Here is a 23760-nt window from a genome sequence, read left to right on the forward strand (position 1 = left end):
ATGTTCGTGTATGTAAGATACATTATTCGAACAACTAGTACATGGATATATGTAAGATGTTAGTTAACTAAGTGAACAGTACATGAACATGAATGTAAGATGTTAGTTAACTAAGTGAACAGTACATGAACATGTTTATAAGGCTGGGTTTCTATAGATGTTCACTTTTCACTAGTCACGATTCATGTTGCACTATCCACGTGTGAACAGAAGAACGAACAAGTCATTTGTAAAGTGCATGTTCCTTTGGCATTCACATGTCATTTTACACCTTCACTCTAGTGGTGTCATTAAACAAAAACAAACTTTAAAAACAAACTTAACACCTTCATTTAGCATATGAATTGTTCATTAAGTCCTTAGAGCCCTTATAAAGGGCCTGACCGCTTCTGGTCAAGGCATCACCAAGTACCTTTCGACCAACCGTTCAAAATTGCGCCAAATTCCCTCAATCAAAATTGCGCACCCTTTTCTCTTTGGCATTTAACTGCTCCATTCAAATTCCATAGCACCACCACCACCACCACCACTCGCCTGCTACCGATTTGATCGGGCTGCCGGTGCTCACTTGCACCTGCTAGTGCAGGCGGTCCCTCCTCTCCCCTCTCCCCTCCCCCCACAGTTCATATGCTAAAAATCTTGCTAAAAAAAAGTTCTAAAATAAACTATAGTAAACACTATAGTAGTTGGTATTTTCAAGCACATTTTCACTTTCTAATTTATAAGTATGCTGGGAAGTGATAAATTAGTGCAGTTTACATGAACTTGGTGAAAACCGTCATGAAAGTAAATTGCAGGGGTGGGAATTCTCGGATCCACTGTTTTCCTCTCATGGAACATTGCGTTTCCTTGCATTTTAATCATCCTTTCCTCCAAAATGTGTCAGATGGCACAGATTTTAACCTAGGATTTCAAGAATTTCCGGAACCCCTCTAGATTTCCTCTTTTTTACAATTCACCAATTCCCACCCCTGAAATTGTCAAATGTTAATAATGACACATGAACAGTTAATTTCTATGGCAACCCAGCCTTAGGTCATGAAACTTCATGGACAGAACATGGAACATATTTGTAAGGTACGCGGACTTAATGAACAGTGTATGAACATGACACTGCTTGTATTGTAATCCTACGATGGATATTACACTTCTATTATGCAGTCGAACAAACACTTCACACACTGAATATGAATATTACTCTGTCTGTATAGATAGCAAAAATCAATACACATCTTTCATTGTGTATATTAATCAGACTCGACATACATCCAGCACGAATGCAGTCTGAATGTATATCATAACAAAAGACAGTAATCACAGAACTATTAATAGCAGCTGTTGAAAATGAGAGAGTATCGTATTTTTCGGCATATAAGCCGCTACTTTTTTTTTTACTGTGAATTGCAAGGTGCGATTTATAAAACATTGCACTTTATTTATGAATTTTACGGTAACTGCTGTGCATATAAACCACACCCTTTTTTTTTCATTCTCATAATAATAATATAGCATATGAAATGACTGGGACTGAAGTATTACGATGGAATGGCTCTTTATTAATAGTCTAGTCAGGCTAGAAACAATACAACACTTGTGTATTGTTATACTTGCAGTTTCAAAAATGGACTCGTCATCGAACTTTCTTAGTTTGATTTCTGTAACATTTATTGTCAGTAGTGCATCAGATGTGTTTGTCTGATGTTTTAAAATGAAGTAATTCGCCTCATATTATACAAAGTAATGTTGTTATAGTTTGTACCAAACCCACTCCACGTGCATGTTCAATACTGCAGATAAAAAGCCAGTGGCAGCTTAAACAATGTCACGTGACACAATTACAATGTCATGGCCATTTACGGCCAATTGCAAAAGCCGGACCTTAACAATGACATGAAAACAGTTTCTTGATATCTTTAACGCCTCTGTCTGTTACCTGTTTGTAATATTTTTAATTAATATATCAGAATTTAAGTTCAATACGAAGCTTGGGAATTAAAATCACATAATCAGAGTACCTGGGAGAATGGATCTCTTTAGTATTATTAAATACAAACAATAATTAACTGTAATTAAGTTTGTGGCTTTATTTTAACTGCGGCTTATTTAAAGGAGCAGTTTATATATGGACGAAGGTCGGAATTTGGTTTAAAAACAAGGGGTGTGGTTTATACACCAGTGCGTGTAATAGGCCAGAAAATACGGGGAACGGGAGACATTTCTGAAATTGAGAAGAGAATTATAGTTCAGGGACCGGCCTTAGTGGTGTCGTGGTTAAAGCTGTATCCTAACCGGCCGCGAGCGATTATTTTAGAAATCATTGATTTCCATTGCTGCATCCTAACTGCACGCGTGCGACGCGACAGATTTATATGTCGCATCGGACGCGTGCGGTTAGGATGCAGCAATTGAAATCAATGATTTCTAAAATAATCGCTCGCGTCCGGTTAGGATACAGCTTAAGCCGTCAGACATAAGGCTGATAGGTACAGGGTTCGCAGCCTGGTACCAGCTCCCACCCAGAGCTAGTTTTAACAAGTCATTGGGTAGGTGTAAGGCCACTACACTCTTCTCACTCACTAACCAATAACAATTAACAACTGACCCACTGTGCTTGACAGACAGCCCAGATAGCTGAGGTGTGTGCCCAGGACAGCGTGCATGAATCTTAATTGGATATAAGCACGGAAATAAGTTGAAATGACCTCGACACCACCGAGGGTGGTTATACCAGGGCTTCCAGAATTTTTATGAAATCCACTAGCCATGGGATCAGTTATTTAAAACATTTACTAACCACGATTAAAAATTCACTGGCCCTACTTTACTTTAAGTTAATACAATTTGACTAAGTAATAGTAATAATCAGATATGTCACCTAAAGAGGAAGATAGAGCTTAAAAACATTAACATTGGGGTGTTGAGGTGGGGTCAGGGTATTCATATTTACAAAATAGACTTAACTGCATTTGACAAAAACAATTCACTAGCCGTCGGGCATGGCAATAGTAGTTATTTACTAGCCCAACATTGAATATCACTAGCCATGGGAATGGGGCTACCATAATCTAGAAACCCTGTATACCAACACTACTACATTGAAATATTAATGTTTATTAAAGCATAGATGTTTTATCTCTGTCTATTCCAGTCTGTTAAAATGTTTCTGTCTTCAGGAGATGATGTGATTGAATTTTATGTCCTGTATTTTCTGGTTGTTTCGAGTCATTCTGCTTATCTTTGACTTACTGTTCCGTGTGGATGTCACATAACTTGCTGGTTTCATGTCCAGTCTGTCTGTGTTGCACAGTGGTGTCTGTGCATTTTCACTTAATGGCTTTATGATAATCAGGGGGGATGGGATTGAGCTTGGTCAATTGAGTGCTTGCGTCGCAAGATCAAACCACCTCAGTTCAACTGATTGAGTTTTTTTCTTGTTCCATCTAGTGCACCATAACTGGTCAAAGGCCGTAGTATGTGCTGTCCTGTCTATGTGAAGATCCCTTGCTGCATTAAGAAAAATATAGCGGGTTTCCTCTGTTGACTACCAGTCAGGATTACCAAATGTTTGACATCCAATAGCCGATGATTAATTAATCAATGTGCTCTAGTGGTGTCATTAAACAAAACAATTTTTTATATAATAATCAGCAGCAGAGATCTTACTCAGTCGGTATCAGAGGAGCTTGGATCCCAGGATCACACCCTCTTGGTGGACGCATTATGTTTTTTTCTGGTATGTACTGTTCTGTCTAGGGGACAGTGCACATAAAAGATCCCTTTTTGTGATCATTTTCTTTTCTTTTTGGTAAGAGTAGTGCCTCTGTCTCTCTCTCTCTCTCTCTCTCTCTCTCTCTCTCTCTCTCTCTCTCTCTCTCTCTCTCTCTCTCTCTCTCTCTCTCTCTCTCTCTCTCTCTCTCTCTCTCTCTCTCTCTCTTTCTCTCTCTCTCTCTATCAATTTGAGGGCACCCCTGACTTAGATTATGGGGAACCATTTAAGATATTACCATAAACTTACATGCTAAGGGGAGCGAAAAGTCCTCTCCTTGAACTCGGCACAGGAGCATCATGGGATGTGGGAGGGATGGCTCGGGCTCCCCTTAAACATCAAGGTTTGAAATAACTGATGGTGTTGGTGAGACTTCACATAGCTGCTGTGTAGTGCATTTTTCATGTCTCACTGTCTCCAGTGTCTCCACACTTTGATGATCTGCCACGATAGTGTTACAGTGAGATTTCACATATTAGTTTCCTTAATGTCTCCATACTTTGATGTTCTGTTCCATTGCATCACGATGGTGTTATATAGTGAGATTTCACACAGCTGGCTTCCTCAGTATCTGTGGCGTGTCTCTGTTTTAATGAACAGTCTCTCTCTCACTCTCTCTCACTTACTCACTCACTCACTCTCTCTCTCACTCTTTTTAATGATGAACAGTCTACTGCACCACCGCGGTGATCATCATGTAGGTGGGATTTCACTTAGTCTCTCCGTGATGACATCCATTTTTAATGAGTCTCTGTTGACAGTCTTGTCTCGACCCTAGCTGGTGTTAGGATGGCGCCTCTTGTCTTAACTGATTAGTACACAGAAGAAAGAAAGTGTTTTATTTATTGACACTGGGCACATTTGTTTTTTATCTATGGTTATATATGCATAAGACTTCTGGTTAAGGACCATACAGATGATGAAAGAGGAAACCCACTGCTGCCACCACTTCATGGCCTACTCTTAGTCTAGGACATGAAACAGCAAAGTCTGCCCTCTTGTGGGGTTTTTTGTTGGGGTGGGGTGGGGCGTATTTTAGTCACAGCAATGTTTTTGTTTGTTATTTTGTTTGGGTTTTTTTTTTTTGGGGGGGGGGGGGGTATTTTTCAAAATAGCTCCAATCAAACCATCTAAAACAGGCCTCTAAGAATTAAACATTTGCATAAACCATTTGTGGGTTATGCAAAACCAAATTCATCCAATATCTTTTTTGCATTACCAGTCATGAACATTATATACTCACGGAAAAATGTTCCTGTGCATCATTAAAATTTCAGTAGGACTTAAAAATATTGTGGTTTACATAGATGTACTATTGATCTGTTAAAAGTACGGTGATCCTCTCCTGCCTTCTGAACCTGAAGTACTGTCTACACAATGTTTGATGCGCCGTCGGTGATGATGTAACAGAACAACGTACTGATGTACGGTCATGGTCGTATTTTGTTATCACCTAATCGGTTTCGTTCAGTTCTTTCACTGACTGGCCTTAACTTAGAGATGCATTAGAATGTTAAACGTATTTATTTCCAAATGATTCCATGTGTGCACCTGCTTAATACTGACAATTTGCTGACGTGGCGTCACGTATCGACTCCCTAAACATGGAAGATGATTCCTAGTACCCCTAAACTGTCGAGAACATCTCCGCAGATATTGCATAGTGTTCTGATGAACACCAATGAATACCAAAATTACTAACAACAGCGTTTGTGCCGTTCTAACCTCAATCATACCCATCGTTCGAAGGAGTCCATTTTCTGGGAGGCATGGCATCACACTGACGACGATCAGATACCAACAAAAAAAAAATCTGAGTGATGAGAATCCATACAATAGTTTTAAAATCCAATGATAAGAAAAATGACGTCAAACAGGAGCACGTGACCAAGAATGCTAGTAATGCAACGTGTGATCACAAAGTATGAATAGTTCGTGCAATTGACAGGACACTGCTGGAATATCGACGGGAGTGATTACACGTTCAGTTACTGAACTTTTTATAACCAGATTTCAAGTAAATTATATTCTCTATGCAATCATTTGGTGCACAGGAACTTTTTTCCGCGAGTATATATATATATATATATATATATAAAATGATGTCGTAAATTTAATTTTGGCATTATAAACAAAATTAGTTATTAAATAGTGATTGCTACCAAAACCTTCAATCCATGGTGTCAGAAGTTGACTGTGTTAAAGGCAGTCAATTTAGAACTACCGATATTCAACTCCACTTTACAAGTTTGTATGAAATACAGCCATTACTACGGTAGCAGTTAATTAAATTTGGTCTAAAATCTGTGTTCCATTATTTCTTTCCATCAGTGTAGTTTTATTGTTTTCTTATCAGCTCTTTGCGGTATTTTTAGTTTGTTTAAATTCACTTTTATTATTAATTCCCCAGTGAGGATTTTTATTTAATAACAGTATTCTCTTGATGCTCATAATATATATAATGTTTGCTATTTTGATCTTGGTTCTGTTTTTCTTTTATACAGTCACGGTATAGCCAACAAAGACAATTGTTTTGTAATCACTTTGATGAACATAACCTTGTCATATGGTTGTTTTTTATTAGCGTTTGTTGTCTGGTATAATGTCATCATCCTGCTTCTATCGGTATTAGCCATTTCTGATGAAGAGATGAAATGAAGTTATTAGCTTCCTGTTTATAATATTCTTATTACTTCTGTGTGTTTTTATTTCATCCTTTTAATTAAGAGAATCAATGCTCCACAACTGAGTTAGTATTTTAGCAGGAAAGGAAGAAAGAAATATTTGTTTAATGACAGTTCAGCACATTTTAAGTAGCGGCTATTTGGTGTCTTAAGATGGTTGTTTCACCATTTGGTCAGTAGAGAGAAAGATGTAAAACCTGCTTTTGCTAGAGGTTACTAACACTGTAACAGGGATCTAGCTTGGTCTATAGATTGCTCGCCTGAGGTGCCTGCATCTTGGGATCGAATCACCTCAGTTGACCCATTCTCTGATATCCCCCCCCCACCCCTCCCCCATCCCAACCAGTTCACCACAACTGGTATATCAAATTTCATGGTATGTGCTGCTCTGTTTCGTTAAGTTCATATAAAAGATCCCATGCTCCTAATGGAGAAATGCAGCAGGTTTGCTTTCTAAGACTATATGTGTTAGAATTGCCTAATAATGTGCACTAGTGGTGTTGTTAAAACTAACACATTTTAACTTTTTCCCATAGACAGGACAGTACATACCATAGCCTTTGATGTATCAATCTAGGTGCACATTGTTTATGTACAATCCTACAGACAGGACAGTACATACCATAGCCTTTGATGTACCAGTCATGGGGCACTAGTTGGGATGGGGAAAAAGAACAATTTACGGTTGAGGGTGATTGATTGTGTGACCACTGTACCACTGAGGGGGAAGGGACGTAGCCTAGTGGTAAAGCGTTCTCTTGATGCGCGGTCGGTCTAGGGTCGATTCCCGTCAGTGGACTCATTGGGCTATTTCTCGTTCCAGCCAGTGATCCACAACTGGTGTAACAAAGGCCATGGTATGTACTATCCTGTCTGTGGAATGGTGCATATAAAAGATCCCTTGCTGCTAATCGAAATGAATATCCCATGAAGTGGCGACAACGGGTTTCCTCTATCAATATCTGTTTGGTCCTTAACCATATGTCTGACACCATATAACCGTAAATAAAATGTGTTGAGTGTGTGTTAAATAAAATATTTCCTTCCTTCCTTCCTGTACCACTGAGCTACATGCCACCACTTAGAAGAAAAGGCTATTCTAATAGCTGCTTGGTTCACAGCGATCCGATAATTACCATCCGGTACCGTTCTGGAATGGTAGTTCCATTTGTGTAGTACTTGCGCATATCTAGTTTTGCATAACTCATTTGTAATTTGCACATAAAATCTAGATACCATAATTATATACAAAGCTGTATCGGGTTACAAAAACTGGTATGGATTACATGTAATTTCTTTGGGGGGTAATTCATTAAATGGTTTTCACACATTTAAAAGTTTCAGAGTGCTGCATATATGATCAGGTCTACCTCTGGCACTCGCCAAATTCGCCAATTGCAGATTTTGAAAGTAACTGGCAAATTTTATTTTAATTTGGCAAAATAATTTCATGTAATATTTGACCTTTCTTTTTAGAAAATAACTGTTGATATTTGCAATTTTTTAAGTTTAATAGACAGTTTGACGAAATATTTTGCTCACCCAGATAGCCGTGATTAATAATATTCATGCACAGTGCTGAAGATCATTATCGGCCTCAGTGGTGTCGTGGTTCAGTCATCGGATATAAGGCTGGTAGGTACAGGGTTCGGAGCCCGGTACCGGCTCCCACCCAGAGCGAGTTTTAATGACTCAGTGGGTAGGTGTAAGACCATTACACCCTCTTCTCTCTCACTAACTACTAACAACTAACCCACTGTCCTGGACAGACAGCCCAGATAGCTGAGGTGTGTGCCCAGGACTGTGTGCTTAAACCTTAATTGGATATAAGCACGAAAAGAAGTTGAAATGAAATGAAGATAATTTTGATGATTAACTGGTATTTGATAGAGCTAGTACATAATACTGTAGATAATTTTAGCAATTGTTTTTGGTAATATTCATGCATAGTGCTGTAGATATTGTTTGAGTTATCTGATATTTGGTAGAATTCATGCACAATGCTATATGTAGTACTAAACCAAATAACTTCCGGCTGGGTCAAAGTTCGAGGTGCACCCAACTTGATTGGTAATACCTGTGATTGGTAATAAATGTGAGTGTGTTGGTTGTAAGAAATAATAGTTTCATCTGGGTAAAACAAATAAGCAATTTTATTTCATCTAGTACCACTGTGTCAAGTAGCCTTGTGCTTGAAACGTATGGGGTACCTGCAAAAAAAAGTACTTTAATTTTGTGCAGAACTAGGGTAGTCATATACGCTACCCATTATTTCAGAAATGAGTAGCTTGACCCCCAATTTTTTCTGATTCACTTTAAGTGTGAGGGGTGGTAGTATTTATATCTGTGGCGTTTATGTTGATTGATACGCTACAGGTAGGAGTTTTAGCCACATATGTTAGGGGCCGTCCATAATTTTCAACATTTTCACAAGTGTACAAACCGTACACTTTTGACCCCCCCCCCCCCCCCAAAAGTGTACATCCCCAAATGAAAAATGTCAATCAACATTTTTCATTTTCAAAAAAAAGTGTACGCTGGCCCCATAACCCCCTCCCCCATAACCCCCCCCACCACCACCCACCCACCCCCGCATACAGTTTGTACGCTCGTGAAAATGTTGAAAATTATGGACGGCCCCTTACTATTGTCGTCCATGGGATTTGATTAGGTAGTATACACCCTATAGGAATTTCTGTACTTGTGTCTGGTAATATTCATGGCCAGTGCTGTAGATGATGTTTTGAAAGGTCTTCAATGTTTTGTAGTAAAATTCATGCACATGCCGTAGATATTTCTTTAATTATGTATGGTAATGTTCATGCAATGTGTTATAGAAAATTGTTTGTGGTTAACTAACATTTAGTAGAGGTTCATGTACAATGCTGTACAAATATTTCTGTAATGGTATATGGTATTATCTATACATAAAGTTTAAAGTTTGTTTTGATTAACTAGAGCACATTGTTTAATTAATCATCGGCTATTGGATGTCAACCATTTGGTAATTCTGACATCTAGTCATCAGAGCAAACCTGCTACATGTTTCCTAATGCAACAAGGGATCTTTTATATGCACTTTTCACCAGACAGGGAACATTCTGTTTTCAAAATCTATAAGCGATATTTCTAGTCAAGTGAAACTTGAAACTATTGTTTAATATTTTAAAATTGTGTAGCAATCTCTGAATCTTGCGTAACGAATCGCAACGTGATACTGAAAAAAATGTTTTCTGACATATCATAGCCTTTGATTAGTTGTGGTGCACTCGTTGGAACGTGAAAAAAACAATTAGTTGAATGGATTCACCAAGGTGGTTCGATCCTACGACGCAAGCACCTCAAGCAAGCACTCAACTGACTGAGCTAAATACCGCCCCTATCTATACATAGTGCTGTAGGTCATTTTTAATAATTAATCCAGTATTTGGTAGAGTTGATACACAATGCTGCAATATTCTGTAATATTCACGCACAATGCTGTAATATTCTGTAATATTCATACTGTAATATTCTGTAATATTCATGCACAATGCTGCAATATTCTGTAATATTCACACACAATGCTGCAATATTATTCATTTACAATGCTGCAATATTCTGTAATATTCACGCACAATGCTGCAATGTTATGTACCGTATATCTTCGCCTGTAAGTCGATCTCGGCTATAAGTCGAGTCCCTAATTTCAAGCCCTGAAAACGTATTTTTTTTATTGACCCGTTTATAAGTCGACCCATGAAAAACTACTTATAAATATTGAAATATTTCTTATTTTCAGCACATGAGAACAATAATATTTGAACAAAAGAAAATTATTTTACAAACTTCGGTTTTCACGTTTTGTACATCGCAATATGATCAGACTATTCCAATCAAACTATCATTATTACATAGCATCAAAACGAAATATTCCCTTAGCAGAGAGTGAAAGCTGTTTGACTGTTACTGTATGGCACTGTACAGATGGTTTTGTGCACAGACAACAACTTTATTTATAAACACTGACAACAGATCACTACGATAAAACTGAAAGTATCACGTTTTGCCGCCATATTAATACATGTAAGGAGGATAACTCTGGAAAGTACACTGGTTTTTGTACCAAATGATGTGTGTCCCTATTGCTCTAGATAAGTGAACTGCAGAGATCAGTCTATTTTAAGGGAAAGCTTAGTAATATTCATGAAGTTAATCACCGCCAAAACATTGTTTGAACAACCATTAATGCCAGTGACCAGATTTCAAAATAAACTCAGGCAACAGGTAGTTAGTATTGTTTACATTTTTACTATTAGTTATGACTGTTAATTTAACTAAGTGGACTGTTGTCTTGGCATGTGAGTGAGATCGTACGCCTTGTCGCATAACCAAAACCGTTCTAATGCCAAAAAAAATAGGTTATAAAAAATAAATGTGTCAAATTAACATATTTGAGTATAAATACATGGCATACTTCAACAATAAAACTTGTAAAATAATCCCCAAAACAGTAATATTTTTTGGTGATATTTTTTTACCCTCTTATAAGTCGACCCCCCAAGTTATAAAATAATTTTTGGGTGAAAAAAATTCGACTTATAGGCGAAGATATACGGTAATATTCATACTGTAATATTCTATAATATTGATGCACAATGCTGCAATATTCTGTAATATTCAAGCACAATGCTGTAATATTCTGTAATATTCATGCACAATGCTGAATATTCTGTAATATTCATACACAATGCTGCAATATTATGTAATATTCATACTGTAATATTCTATAATATTGATGCACAAAATTAATGCTGCAATATTCTGTAATATTCAAGCACAATGCTGTAATATTCTGTAATATTCATGCACAATGCTGCAATATTCTGTAATATTCATACACAATGCTGCAATATTATGTAATATTCATGCACAATACTGCAATATTCTGTAATATTCACGCATAATGCTGCAATATTCTGTAATATTCACGCACGATGCTGCAAATATTCTGTAATATTCACGCACAATTAACCAATATTTGGCAGTGTTCATGCTGTAGATAATTTGTGTAATTGTTGCCTCTGCTATAAGCCTGAGTGATCATGCAAATGGTGGTTACACAGAAATCAATACAGATCACGTGCACGCACACCACACAGTCACGACATCAAACTCGTCGGCAAAACGTAATCCTCCCTCAGGTCTCTTGCGAAACAGAGTGGTGGGAGGCAGTGTTTCGAGGCTTCCATTATTCAAAACCCACCACGTACAGTTTGAAATTCATTAATAGGGCTTTCATGTTTATATGGATGAAAATTGCTGCTGGTTTATGATTTAGCAGACATATAACGTTAGTGTCGGTGTATCCCCCTGCCTTTTATCAGTTATATTTTAAAGAAAACTAAAAATTCCAGATTTTTGTAAAGTTACATGTATATTGATTGCTTAAAGTTTATATCTATTGGCCACGTGTCTGTCTCTCTCTTTGATATGCTCTATCTCTTTGTCTCTGGCTGTCTGTCTCTCTCTCTGTCTCTCTCAATGTCTCTCTCTCTTTCTCTGTCTCTGTCTCTCCCTCTCCCTCTCCCTCTCCCCCTCCCCCTCCCCCTCCCCCTCCCCCTCTCCCTCTCCCTCTCCCTCTCTGAGACTTCTCTTTGTCACTCCAAATACCCTTTTATTTTTCTCTTTGTCTCTTCCCCCTCAGTCCCTCCCTCCCTCCCTCCCTCCCTCCCTCTCTCTCTCTCTCTCTCTCTCTCTCCTCTCTCTCCTCTCTCCTCTCTCTCTCTCTCTCTCTCTCTCTCTCTCTCTCTCTCTCTCTCTCTCTCTCTCTCTCTCTCTCTCTCTCTCTCTCTCTGAGACTTCTCTTTGTCACTCCAAATACCCTTTTATTTTTCTCTTTCTGTCTCTTCCCCCTCAGTCCCTCCCTCCCTCCGTCCGTCCCTCCCTCACTCTATTTGTCACTCTCTCATGAATTCCTACAGGATCTTAAACAGACTTTACAAATCAAGATAATGATATCTAATGCACTGAGTAAATACTGTAACACCGTGCATTGTGCGTCCATGCACTATCACTAAGTTGAAAACAATCAACACGTTTCCTGTACCAAACTCAGTGACATGCGCCAAAATCATGTCTATCCACTCAGCTAATCCACTCTGTCACTTGCAATTCGTATTTCCCCCCGCTTTATAGCCTTTCTTAATACCAATGCCATTAGCAGCCGGTTGGAAGAGAGCATTCATTAGTTTTATAGTGCCAGTCAAGTGGAAAGCAGTTGCCAAAAAAAGTGTTACATGAAATATCTGCGCGTGTCACCTGTCCTGATGATATAAGATTAGTATGACAATGCGTCGATGTTTAAACCCTTTGAAGGGCAGAGAGAGAGGAAGTCCCATTTCAGCTGTTGAAACTAACACGCAAGAAAATGATGTTTTTAGCCAGTAGCGAAATTTGCTGTAGTTCCTTTTAAAACTGTGTTAACAGACACAAGACATGTTAAAATGGCAGCAAACACAAGGACGGAAATGTTTTATTTAAAGACGCACTCAGCACAGTTTATTTACAGTTATATGGCATCAGACATATGGTTAAGGACCACACAGATATTGAGGGAGGAAACCCGCTGTCGCCACTTCATGGGCTACTCTTTTCGATTAGCAGCAAGGAATCTTTTATATGCACCATCTCATAGACAGGATAGCACATACCACAGCTTTTGGTGTACCAGTTGTGGTGCACTGGCTGGAGCAAACACAAGACATGATTATTAAACATGCAGGCCTATAGGAATGATGGAGGTGGGGAGGGGCAAAATCTTTTGTAGAGGGGCCATAGATAATACCCAAGAAAGTACATTTTCGTCCTCAAGAGGGAGATGGGGGGGGGCATGCACGCATGCATGCACACACACATGCACACACACACACATACACACAGCCTCCTAGTTTCTATGGGCCTGACATGATCTTGTTTTTTCAGTGGAAATTGATTTACAGGGTGGGACCTAGCCCAGTGGTAAAGCACTGGCCTGATGCGTGGTCAGTCACGGCTATTTTTCGTTCTAGCCAGTGCACCATGACTGGTATATTCAATGCTATGATATGTGCTGTCCTGTCTGTTGGATGGTGCATATAAAAGATCCCCTGATACTAATGAAAAAATTTATCTGGTTTCCTCTCTAAGACTATGTCAGAATTATCAAATGTTTGACATTCAGTAGCTGATGATAATGCTCTAGTTGTGTCATTAAACAAAACAAACTAATTTTTAAAATTTACTTGCTGTTTGAGGTGCTTGCCTCACAGGATGGATCCATTTAGCTGCTTGGGATTTTTCTCATTGTAAGTTCACCACACTGGTCAAAGGCCATGGTATGTGCTTTCCTGTCTGGAAAAGTACATATAAAAGATCCCTTGCTACTGATGATAAAATATAGCGGGTTTCCTCTTTAAGACTATATGTCAGAATTACTAAATGTTTGACATCCAATAGCTGATGATTAACAAATCAATGTGCTCTAGTGGTGTCTTATACTGGGTGTTCATTTAGTCATTAAGGTTCATGTAGCAGTTTCTGCAGAGGTTGAATGGACAGCAACACGTTTACCATATTCCTGAGACAAAATATTCACCACATGAAACTTGGTTTATAGTTGCACAGTTGAATGTTCATCACAGTTCACCAAAAGGTTTATGGGAAGGGAGACATTTAATGCTGTGGATTTCTTGTTGTCGGACATTTTATGCATTTGTTTTTTTACTTTTTAGAGAAATTTTAAATATCAAATGTTAATCAAACTTGTACTTATTGATGGAATATTGTTTGGTGGGTTTTTTTTGTATTTTTGGGGGGATTTTGGGGGTTTTTTTTAATAAAGATGCAGGACCCATTTGGGCGACTTAAATATTAAAAAAAATAAAGGTGTTATTTGCCCATATGTGGGCGATCTTCTTTAGAGCTATAACATATGAGCCACTATTAATATTTGTATTCCACATCCAAATCTTGCTCGTGGTTCTCTTATTATAATTTGCCAACATCCATTATTATTTTTTGGGCCACCATACTTTTTGGCGAGTTTTGAGCCCTGAAGATCTTCATCTGATTATTAATTAAGAATAAGTAGATTGAACATTGTTGTTACTAATTTCTTTTTTTCTTTTCTTTTTGTCTTTTACAGCCTGAAGGCTCAGAAGCTGATGATTTTGATTTCGTAAGTATTTGTTTTGTGTTTATAATTTCTTTTCTGTCTTGGTGCAGGATTTAGCTCAGTCAGTTAAGTTCTCTCTCGAGGTGCTTGTGTCGCAGGATCGAACCACCATACAACTAATTGGCTATTTCTCATTCCAACCAGTGTATCACAACTGGACTAAGGCTGTGGTGTATGCTTTCCTTTCTGTCTGGAAAAATGCATATAAAAGATCCCTTGCTACATTAGGAAACATGCTGACTACGAGTCAGAATTACCAAATGTTTGACATCCAATAGCCGATGATTAATTAATCAATGTGCTCTAGTGGTGTTGTTAAACAAAACAAACGAACAGTCGAGGCATGGGATTTTAAATCCAGATACCGACTTCAAACCCTGAGTGAGTGCTCCACAAGGCTCAATGGGTAGGTGTAAACCACTTGCACCGACCAGTGATCCATAACTGGTTCAACAAAGGCCATGGTTTGTGCTATCCTGCCTGTGGGAAGTGACAAATAAAAGATCCCTTGCTGCTAATCGGAAAGAGTAGCCCATGTAGTGGCGACAGCGGGTTTCCTCTCAAAATCTGTGTGGTCCTTAACCATATGTCTGATGCCATATAACCGTAAATAAAATGTTGAGTATGTTGTTAAATAAAACATTTCTTTCTTTCTTTCCATCTTGGTGTTAACTACCACAAAAACACTTTCCATACCACACTAATACAGGCACCACGCCATTCCCTGTATGGTTACTTTCATTCATTCATCTTGGTGTTAACTATCACAAGAACACTTTCCATACCACACTAATACAGGCACCACGCCATTCCCTGTGTGGTTACTTTCATTCATTCATCTTGGTGTTAACTACCACAAAAACACTTTCCATACCACACTAATACAGGCACCACGCCATTCCGTGTGTGGTTACTTTCATTCATTCATCTTGGTGTTAACTACCACAAGAACACTTTCCATACCACACTAATACAGGCACCACACCATTCCCTGTGTGGTTACTTTCATTCATTCATCTTGGTGTTAACTACCACAAAAACACTTTCCATACCACACTAATACAGGCACCACGCCATTCCCTGTGTGGTTACTTTCATTCATTCATTTTAGTGTTAACTACCACAAAAACACTTTCAATACCACACTAATACAGGCACCACACCATTCCCTGTATGGTTACTTTCATTCATTCATCTTAGTGTTAACTACCACAAAAACACTTTCAATACCACACTAATACAGGCACCACGCCATTCCCTGTGTGGTTACTTTCATTCATTCATCTTGGTGTTAACTACCACAAGAACACTTTCCATACCACACTAATACAGGCACCACGCCATTCCCTGTGTGGTTACTTTCATTCATTCATCTTGGTGTTAACTACCACAAGAACACTTTCCATACCACACTAATACAGGCACCACGCCATTCCCTGTGTGGTTACTTTCATTCATTCATTTTAGTGTTAACTACCACAAAAACACTTTCCATACCACACTAATACAGGCACCACGCCATTCCCTGTGTGGTTACTTTCATTCATTCATTTTAGTGTTAACTACCACAAAAACACTTTCCATACCACACTAATACAGGCACCACGCCATTCCCTGTGTGGTTACTTTCATTCATTCATCTTGGTGTTAACTACCACAAAAACACTTTCCATACCACACTAATACAGGCACCACACCATTCCCTGTGTGGTTACTTTCATTCATTCATCTTAGTGTTAACTACCACAAGAACACTTTCCATACCACACTAATACAGGCACCACACCATTCCCTGTGTGGTTACTTTCATTCATTCATCTTGGTGTTAACTACCACAAGAACACTTTCCATACCACACTAATACAGGCACCACACCATTCCCTGTGTGGTTACTTTCATTCATTCATCTTGGTGTTAACTACCACAAGAACACTTTCCATACCACACTAATACAGGCACCACGCCATTCCCTGTGTGGTTACTTTCATTCATTCATCTTAGTGTTAACTACCACAAGAACACTTTCCATACCACACTAATACAGGCACCACACCATTCCCTGTGTGGTTACTTTCATTCATTCATCTTAGTGTTAACTACCACAAGAACACTTTCCATACCACACTAATACAGGCACCACACCATTCCCTGTGTGGTTACTTTCATTCATTCATTTTAGTGTTAACTACCACAAGAACACATTCCATACCACACTAATACAGGCACCACGCCATTCCCTGTGTGGTTACTTTCATTCATTCATCTTAGTGTTAACTACCACAAGAACACTTTCCATACCACACTAATACAGGCACCACACCATTCCCTGTGTGGTTACTTTCATTCATTCATCTTAGTGTTAACTACCACAAGAACACTTTCCATACCACACTAATACAGGCACCACACCATTCCCTGTGTGGTTACTTTCATTCATTCATCTTAGTGTTAACTACCACAAGAACACTTTCCATACCACACTAATACAGGCACCACACCATTCCCTGTGTGGTTACTTTCATTCATTCATCTTAGTGTTAACTACCACAAGAACACTTTCCATACCACACTAATACAGGCACCACACCATTCCCTGTGTGGTTACTTTCATTCATTCATTTTAGTGTTAACTACCACAAGAACACATTCCATACCACACTAATACAGGCACCACGCCATTCCCTGTGTGGTTACTTTCATTCATTCATCTTAGTGTTAACTACCACAAGAACACTTTCCATACCACACTAATACAGGCACCACACCATTCCCTGTGTGGTTACTTTCATTCATTCATCTTAGTGTTAACTACCACAAGAACACTTTCCATACCACACTAATACAGGCACCACACCATTCCCTGTGTGGTTACTTTCATTCATTCATCTTAGTGTTAACTACCACAAGAACACTTTCCATACCACACTAATACAGGCACCACGCCATTCCCTGTGTGGTTACTTTCATTCATTCATCTTAGTGTTAACTACCACAAGAACACTTTCCATACCACACTAATACAGGCACCACACCATTCCCTGTGTGGTTACTTTCATTCATTCATCTTAGTGTTAACTACCACAAGAACACTTTCCATACCACACTAATACAGGCACCACACCATTCCCTGTGTGGTTACTTTCATTCATTCATCTTAGTGTTAACTACCACAAGAACACTTTCCATACCACACTAATACAGGCACCACACCATTCCCTGTGTGGTTACTTTCATTCATTCATCTTGGTGTTAACTACCACAAGAACACTTTCCATACCACACTAATACAGGCACCACACCATTCCCTGTGTGGTTACTTTCATTCATTCATCTTGGTGTTAACTACCACAAGAACACTTTCCATACCACACTAATACAGGCACCACGCCATTCCCTGTGTGGTTACTTTCATTCATTCATCTTAGTGTTAACTACCACAAGAACACTTTCCATACCACACTAATACAGGCACCACACCATTCCCTGTGTGGTTACTTTCATTCATTCATCTTGGTGTTAACTACCACAAGAACACTTTCCATACCACACTAATACAGGCACCACGCCATTCCCTGTGTGGTTACTTTCATTCATTCATCTTGGTGTTAACTACCACAAAAACACTTTCCATACCACACTAATACAGGCACCACGCCATTCCCTGTGTGGTTACTTTCATTCATTCATCTTGGTGTTAACTACCACAAAAACACTTTCCATACCACACTAATACAGGCACCACACCATTCCCTGTGTGGTTACTTTCATTCATTCATCTTAGTGTTAACTACCACAAGAACACTTTCCATACCACACTAATACAGGCACCACGCCATTCCCTGTGTGGTTACTTTTATTCATTCATCTTAGTGTTAACTACCACAAGAACACTTTCCATACCACACTAATACAGGCACCACACCATTCCCTGTGTGGTTACTTTCATTCATTCATCTTAGTGTTAACTACCACAAGAACACTTTCCATACCACACTAATACAGGCACCACACCATTCCCTGTGTGGTTACTTTCATTCATTCATCTTGGTGTTAACTACCACAAGAACACTTTCCATACCACACTAATACAGGCACCACGCCATTCCCTGTGTGGTTACTTTCATTCATTCATCTTGGTGTTAACTACCACAAGAACACTTTCCATACCACACTAATACAGGCACCACGCCATTCCCTGTGTGGTTACTTTCATTCATTCATCTTAGTGTTAACTACCACAAGAACACTTTCCATACCACACTAATACAGGCACCACGCCATTCCCTGTGTGGTTACTTTCATTCATTCATCTTAGTGTTAACTACCACAAGAACACTTTCCATACCACACTAATACAGGCACCACGCCATTCCCTGTGTGGTTACTTTCATTCATTCATCTTGGTGTTAACTACCACAAAAACACTTTCCATACCACACTAATACAGGCACCACACCATTCCCTGTGTGGTTACTTTCATTCATTCATCTTAGTGTTAACTACCACAAGAACACTTTCCATACCACACTAATACAGGCACCACACCATTCCCTGTGTGGTTACTTTCATTCATTCATCTTAGTGTTAACTACCACAAGAACACTTTCCATACCACACTAATACAGGCACCACGCCATTCCCTGTGTGGTTACTTTCATTCATTCATCTTAGTGTTAACTACCACAAGAACACTTTCCATACCACACTAATACAGGCACCACGCCATTCCCTGTGTGGTTACTTTCATTCATTCATTTTAGTGTTAACTACCACAAGAACACTTTCCATACCACACTAATACAGGCACCACACCATTCCCTGTGTGGTTACTTTCATTCATTCATTTTAGTGTTAACTACCACAAAAACACTTTCCATACCACACTAATACAGGCACCACGCCATTCCCTGTGTGGTTACTTTCATTCATTCATCTTGGTGTTAACTACCACAAAAACACTTTCCATACCACACTAATACAGGCACCACACCATTCCCTGTGTGGTTACTTTCATTCATTCATCTTAGTGTTAACTACCACAAGAACACTTTCCATACCACACTAATACAGGCACCACACCATTCCCTGTGTGGTTACTTTCATTCATTCATCTTGGTGTTAACTACCACAAGAACACTTTCCATACCACACTAATACAGGCACCACACCATTCCCTGTGTGGTTACTTTCATTCATTCATCTTGGTGTTAACTACCACAAGAACACTTTCCATACCACACTAATACAGGCACCACGCCATTCCCTGTGTGGTTACTTTCATTCATTCATCTTAGTGTTAACTACCACAAGAACACTTTCCATACCACACTAATACAGGCACCACACCATTCCCTGTGTGGTTACTTTCATTCATTCATCTTAGTGTTAACTACCACAAGAACACTTTCCATACCACACTAATACAGGCACCACACCATTCCCTGTGTGGTTACTTTCATTCATTCATTTTAGTGTTAACTACCACAAGAACACATTCCATACCACACTAATACAGGCACCACGCCATTCCCTGTGTGGTTACTTTCATTCATTCATCTTAGTGTTAACTACCACAAGAACACTTTCCATACCACACTAATACAGGCACCACACCATTCCCTGTGTGGTTACTTTCATTCATTCATCTTAGTGTTAACTACCACAAGAACACTTTCCATACCACACTAATACAGGCACCACGCCATTCCCTGTGTGGTTACTTTCATTCATTCATCTTAGTGTTAACTACCACAAAAACACTTTCCATACCACACTAATACAGGCACCACGCCATTCCCTGTGTGGTTACTTTCATTCATTCATCTTAGTGTTAACTACCACAAGAACTCTTTCCATACCACACTAATACAGGCACCACGCCATTCCCTGTGTGGTTATTTTCATTCATTCATCTTGGTGTTAACTACCACAAAAACACTTTCCATACCACACTAATACAGGCACCATGCCATTCCCTGTGACCACGACTGGTATATCAATATCCGTGGTATGTGCTATCCTGTATGTGGGATGATGCATATTAAAGATCCCTTGCTACTAATGAAAAAGTGTAGCGGATTTCATCTCTATGAGTGGGTGGGACGTAGCCCAGTGGTAAAGCGTTCGCTTGATGCATGGTCAGTCTAGGATCGATCCCCGTCAGTGGACCCATTGGGCTATTTGTCATTCCAGCCAGTGCTCCCTTGCTGCTAATTGAAAAGAGTAGCCCATGAAGTGGTGACAGCAGGTTTCCTCTCTCAATATCGGTGTGGTCCTTAACCATATGTCCGACACCATATAACTGTAAATAAAATGTGTTGAGTGCGTCATTGAAAAAACATTTCCCTCCTTCTTCTCTAAGACTACAGGTCCAAATTATCCAATGTTTGACATCCAATAGCCGATGATTAATAAATCAGTGTGCTCTAATGGTGTCATTAAACAAGATAATCTGTTTTTCCTCCATTTTATTTCAGTATTTTCCTGTATAAATATCCATTAATATTCAAGCACACTGTCCTGGGCACACACCTTAACTATGGGTTGTTTGTCCATGACAGTGGGTTAGTGATTAGAACACATTTAGTTGGTGAAAGAGAGATTAGTGTGATGGCTTTACAAACACCTGCTGAGTCGTTTAAAATTGCTCTGAGTGGGAGCTGGTATCAGGATGCAAACCCTCAGGGCTCTGCATTAACCTTTTACGGCACCTGTCCTGTAGGACATGCAAAAAATAAAACTACCTGTCCCATCAGATATACCACATGTCCTTGTATATATTTTTTTTTTTTTTTTTTTTTTCCCCTCCGCGTTCATCACATGACATGAATTAGAAATCAGTATCCAGGAGTCGACTAGAAGAATCTTTATTGCATCACAAAATAACATTGTGAACTTAACAATAAAATCTTCATTGTAGTCAGTGAGTCACAAATCTCAGTAAAAAACCCCAAAAAACACACACACAATCAAATGACAACAATCAACTGATGAATATTATGTTCAATAAGATGAACATTAGCACTCGAGTTTCAAATGACCAAACATCAATTGTAGTCACATCCATATCACAATAAACAAAGCAAAGAATATAAAAAAATCAACTGATTGATATGCTCAGTAAGATGAACCTCAGCACCTGAGTTTCAAACAATCAATCCTCAATTGTAATTATATCAAAGTTACAAAGAAACACACAATTAAATGATAAATATCAACTGATTGATAGTCACATGTGTTTTGGGTAGATGAATCAACATGATAGAACGGTCAAAGTTAAAATTGAAATCTCATTTGTGATGGCGCCAATATATTATATTTGATGTGTTAATGCATATTAAATTGCATGCACCACTGAAGCAGTTTAAACACACACAATGGCATACATTGATTGCCGCAACTGACCAAATATGAATTATACATGTAAAATATTGACCAAGAAATATGTAAATAAACACATGATTGTATGCCTTTATACTAAAAATAAGCCTAAAAGCAGAAAAATATAGGTTGTCAAATAAGAGAAATAACTCTACATACAATTCATCAGACAGAACATTAATATTGTACCAACAATAACTTCAGCTCCATATTATTCCAAAGATCATAACAAGTTCACACCATAGACTTCTAAACATGTTTTCATGATGTGGTTATATTAATTGTCATGCAAAACACAAGTTTATGCTTCATCAGAAAGTAATAAAAATTTAGTTATTTGGCAGATAATTGATGGGGTTTTTTTTACTGGATGTCACATGTTATTGTTTTCAATAGGTGCCAGCATTGACAACTTATAATTTATGGTGCGAAATTGTCCGTTTATGTTACCCTAATTAAATTATTTTGCCATCTTAATTTCAATCTTGCTGATTCAGCTATTTATACAGATGGAAGTATGATGTATGTAGGTCTTTTGCCATTTACATTTGCTACACTGCCAATTACTTCCGAATTCTACTGAAATCACTGCATGTTTTTTATTGATTAAGAAGGGTTGTTTTGTGAGAAAATACTTATATAAATATACACTGCCCCTGGCCCTTTTCCAGTCCAGCAGACGACAGCAACTGACCAATGACAGCGCGCTACATAATTTTTTTTTTTAAATTTTTTGGCTTGGCTTGGCTTGCCATAAGAAGTATCGCAATTGATCTGTTGCGTTATGGCATTTTAACGCATGCGTATTGGAAGTTGCCAAAATATCAACTTCCGACATTGGGTCAGAATCAGCAAGATCGTGTTCACTCTGAATAAATGCGAAAAATTTGCGATATCATTAGATTTTGAAGCACCTGTCCAATCGGACAGGTGAAATGGGGTATTCACATGTCCCCAGTAAATTCTACCTGTCCCGGACAGGCGGACAATCCTTACTGTCGAGCCCTGGACCCTGTACCTGTATCATCCTTAAAACCGATGGCTTAATCACTATACCACCACACCACCAAGGCCAGCACTTCTGAAAAGCAACAAGGAATTTCAACATAAAACTATGGTATTTCAACATTTGATCAGTAGGGGGATGGAGTGGAGGGCGAGAAAAATTACCAGCATCATAAAGGCACTACTGATAAAACAGTAAGGGATTGTTTAACAGGACAGTACCTACCACGACCTTTGATATACCAGTGATTGGGATCCATGACACGTCAAGCAAGAACTCTACCATTGAACTACTACAACATGCGCTTTCACACATAACATTTCCTCATATCATTCTGTTTAATAATTTAAGAATTACTTTACAGCATAATAATGGCACAGCATGATAACCACACCACGAATATCTTGCCACAAATAGATATATATGCACTGTAGTACCAAACATTTCCTCATATCATTCTCTTTAATAATTTAATAATTACTTTACAGCATAACAATGGCCCAGCGTTATAACCATGCCACGAATATCTTCACAAATAGATATACAGTGAAACCCGCTTAACTGCATACCCTAATTGCCCAATAAAAAAATGTTAATATCCGGGCTATGCTAAAAGCCGGGCCGTAATAAATTCAAGGGAAGTAACTCTTGTAAACAAACCCAACAATTTTATTACGAAGTTACAAGTACATATGCATGTATAAAGAAAAACAAAACATCAATAAAACGT

The 23760-nt window shown here is 38.6% G+C and overlaps 1 protein-coding gene across 12 annotated transcripts in view; it reads left to right on the plus strand.

The window, feature by feature from the left end:
* The window catches only part of LOC121372108 (disks large homolog 2-like), a 278624-nt gene that overhangs the window by 88181 nt on the left and 166683 nt on the right, over nt 1–23760 (plus strand). For all 12 annotated transcript variants that reach the window (XM_041498440.1, XM_041498431.1, XM_041498374.1 and 9 more), the window contains one exon: nt 14615–14647. In XM_041498440.1, the coding sequence (XP_041354374.1) occupies nt 14615–14647 (33 nt within the window). The remainder of the gene's footprint in view (nt 1–14614; nt 14648–23760) is intronic.

The sequence above is a fragment of the Gigantopelta aegis genome, chromosome 1, assembly GCF_016097555.1.
Source record: "Gigantopelta aegis isolate Gae_Host chromosome 1, Gae_host_genome, whole genome shotgun sequence".
In the NCBI taxonomy this organism is placed as follows: Eukaryota; Metazoa; Mollusca; class Gastropoda; order Neomphalida; family Peltospiridae; genus Gigantopelta; species Gigantopelta aegis.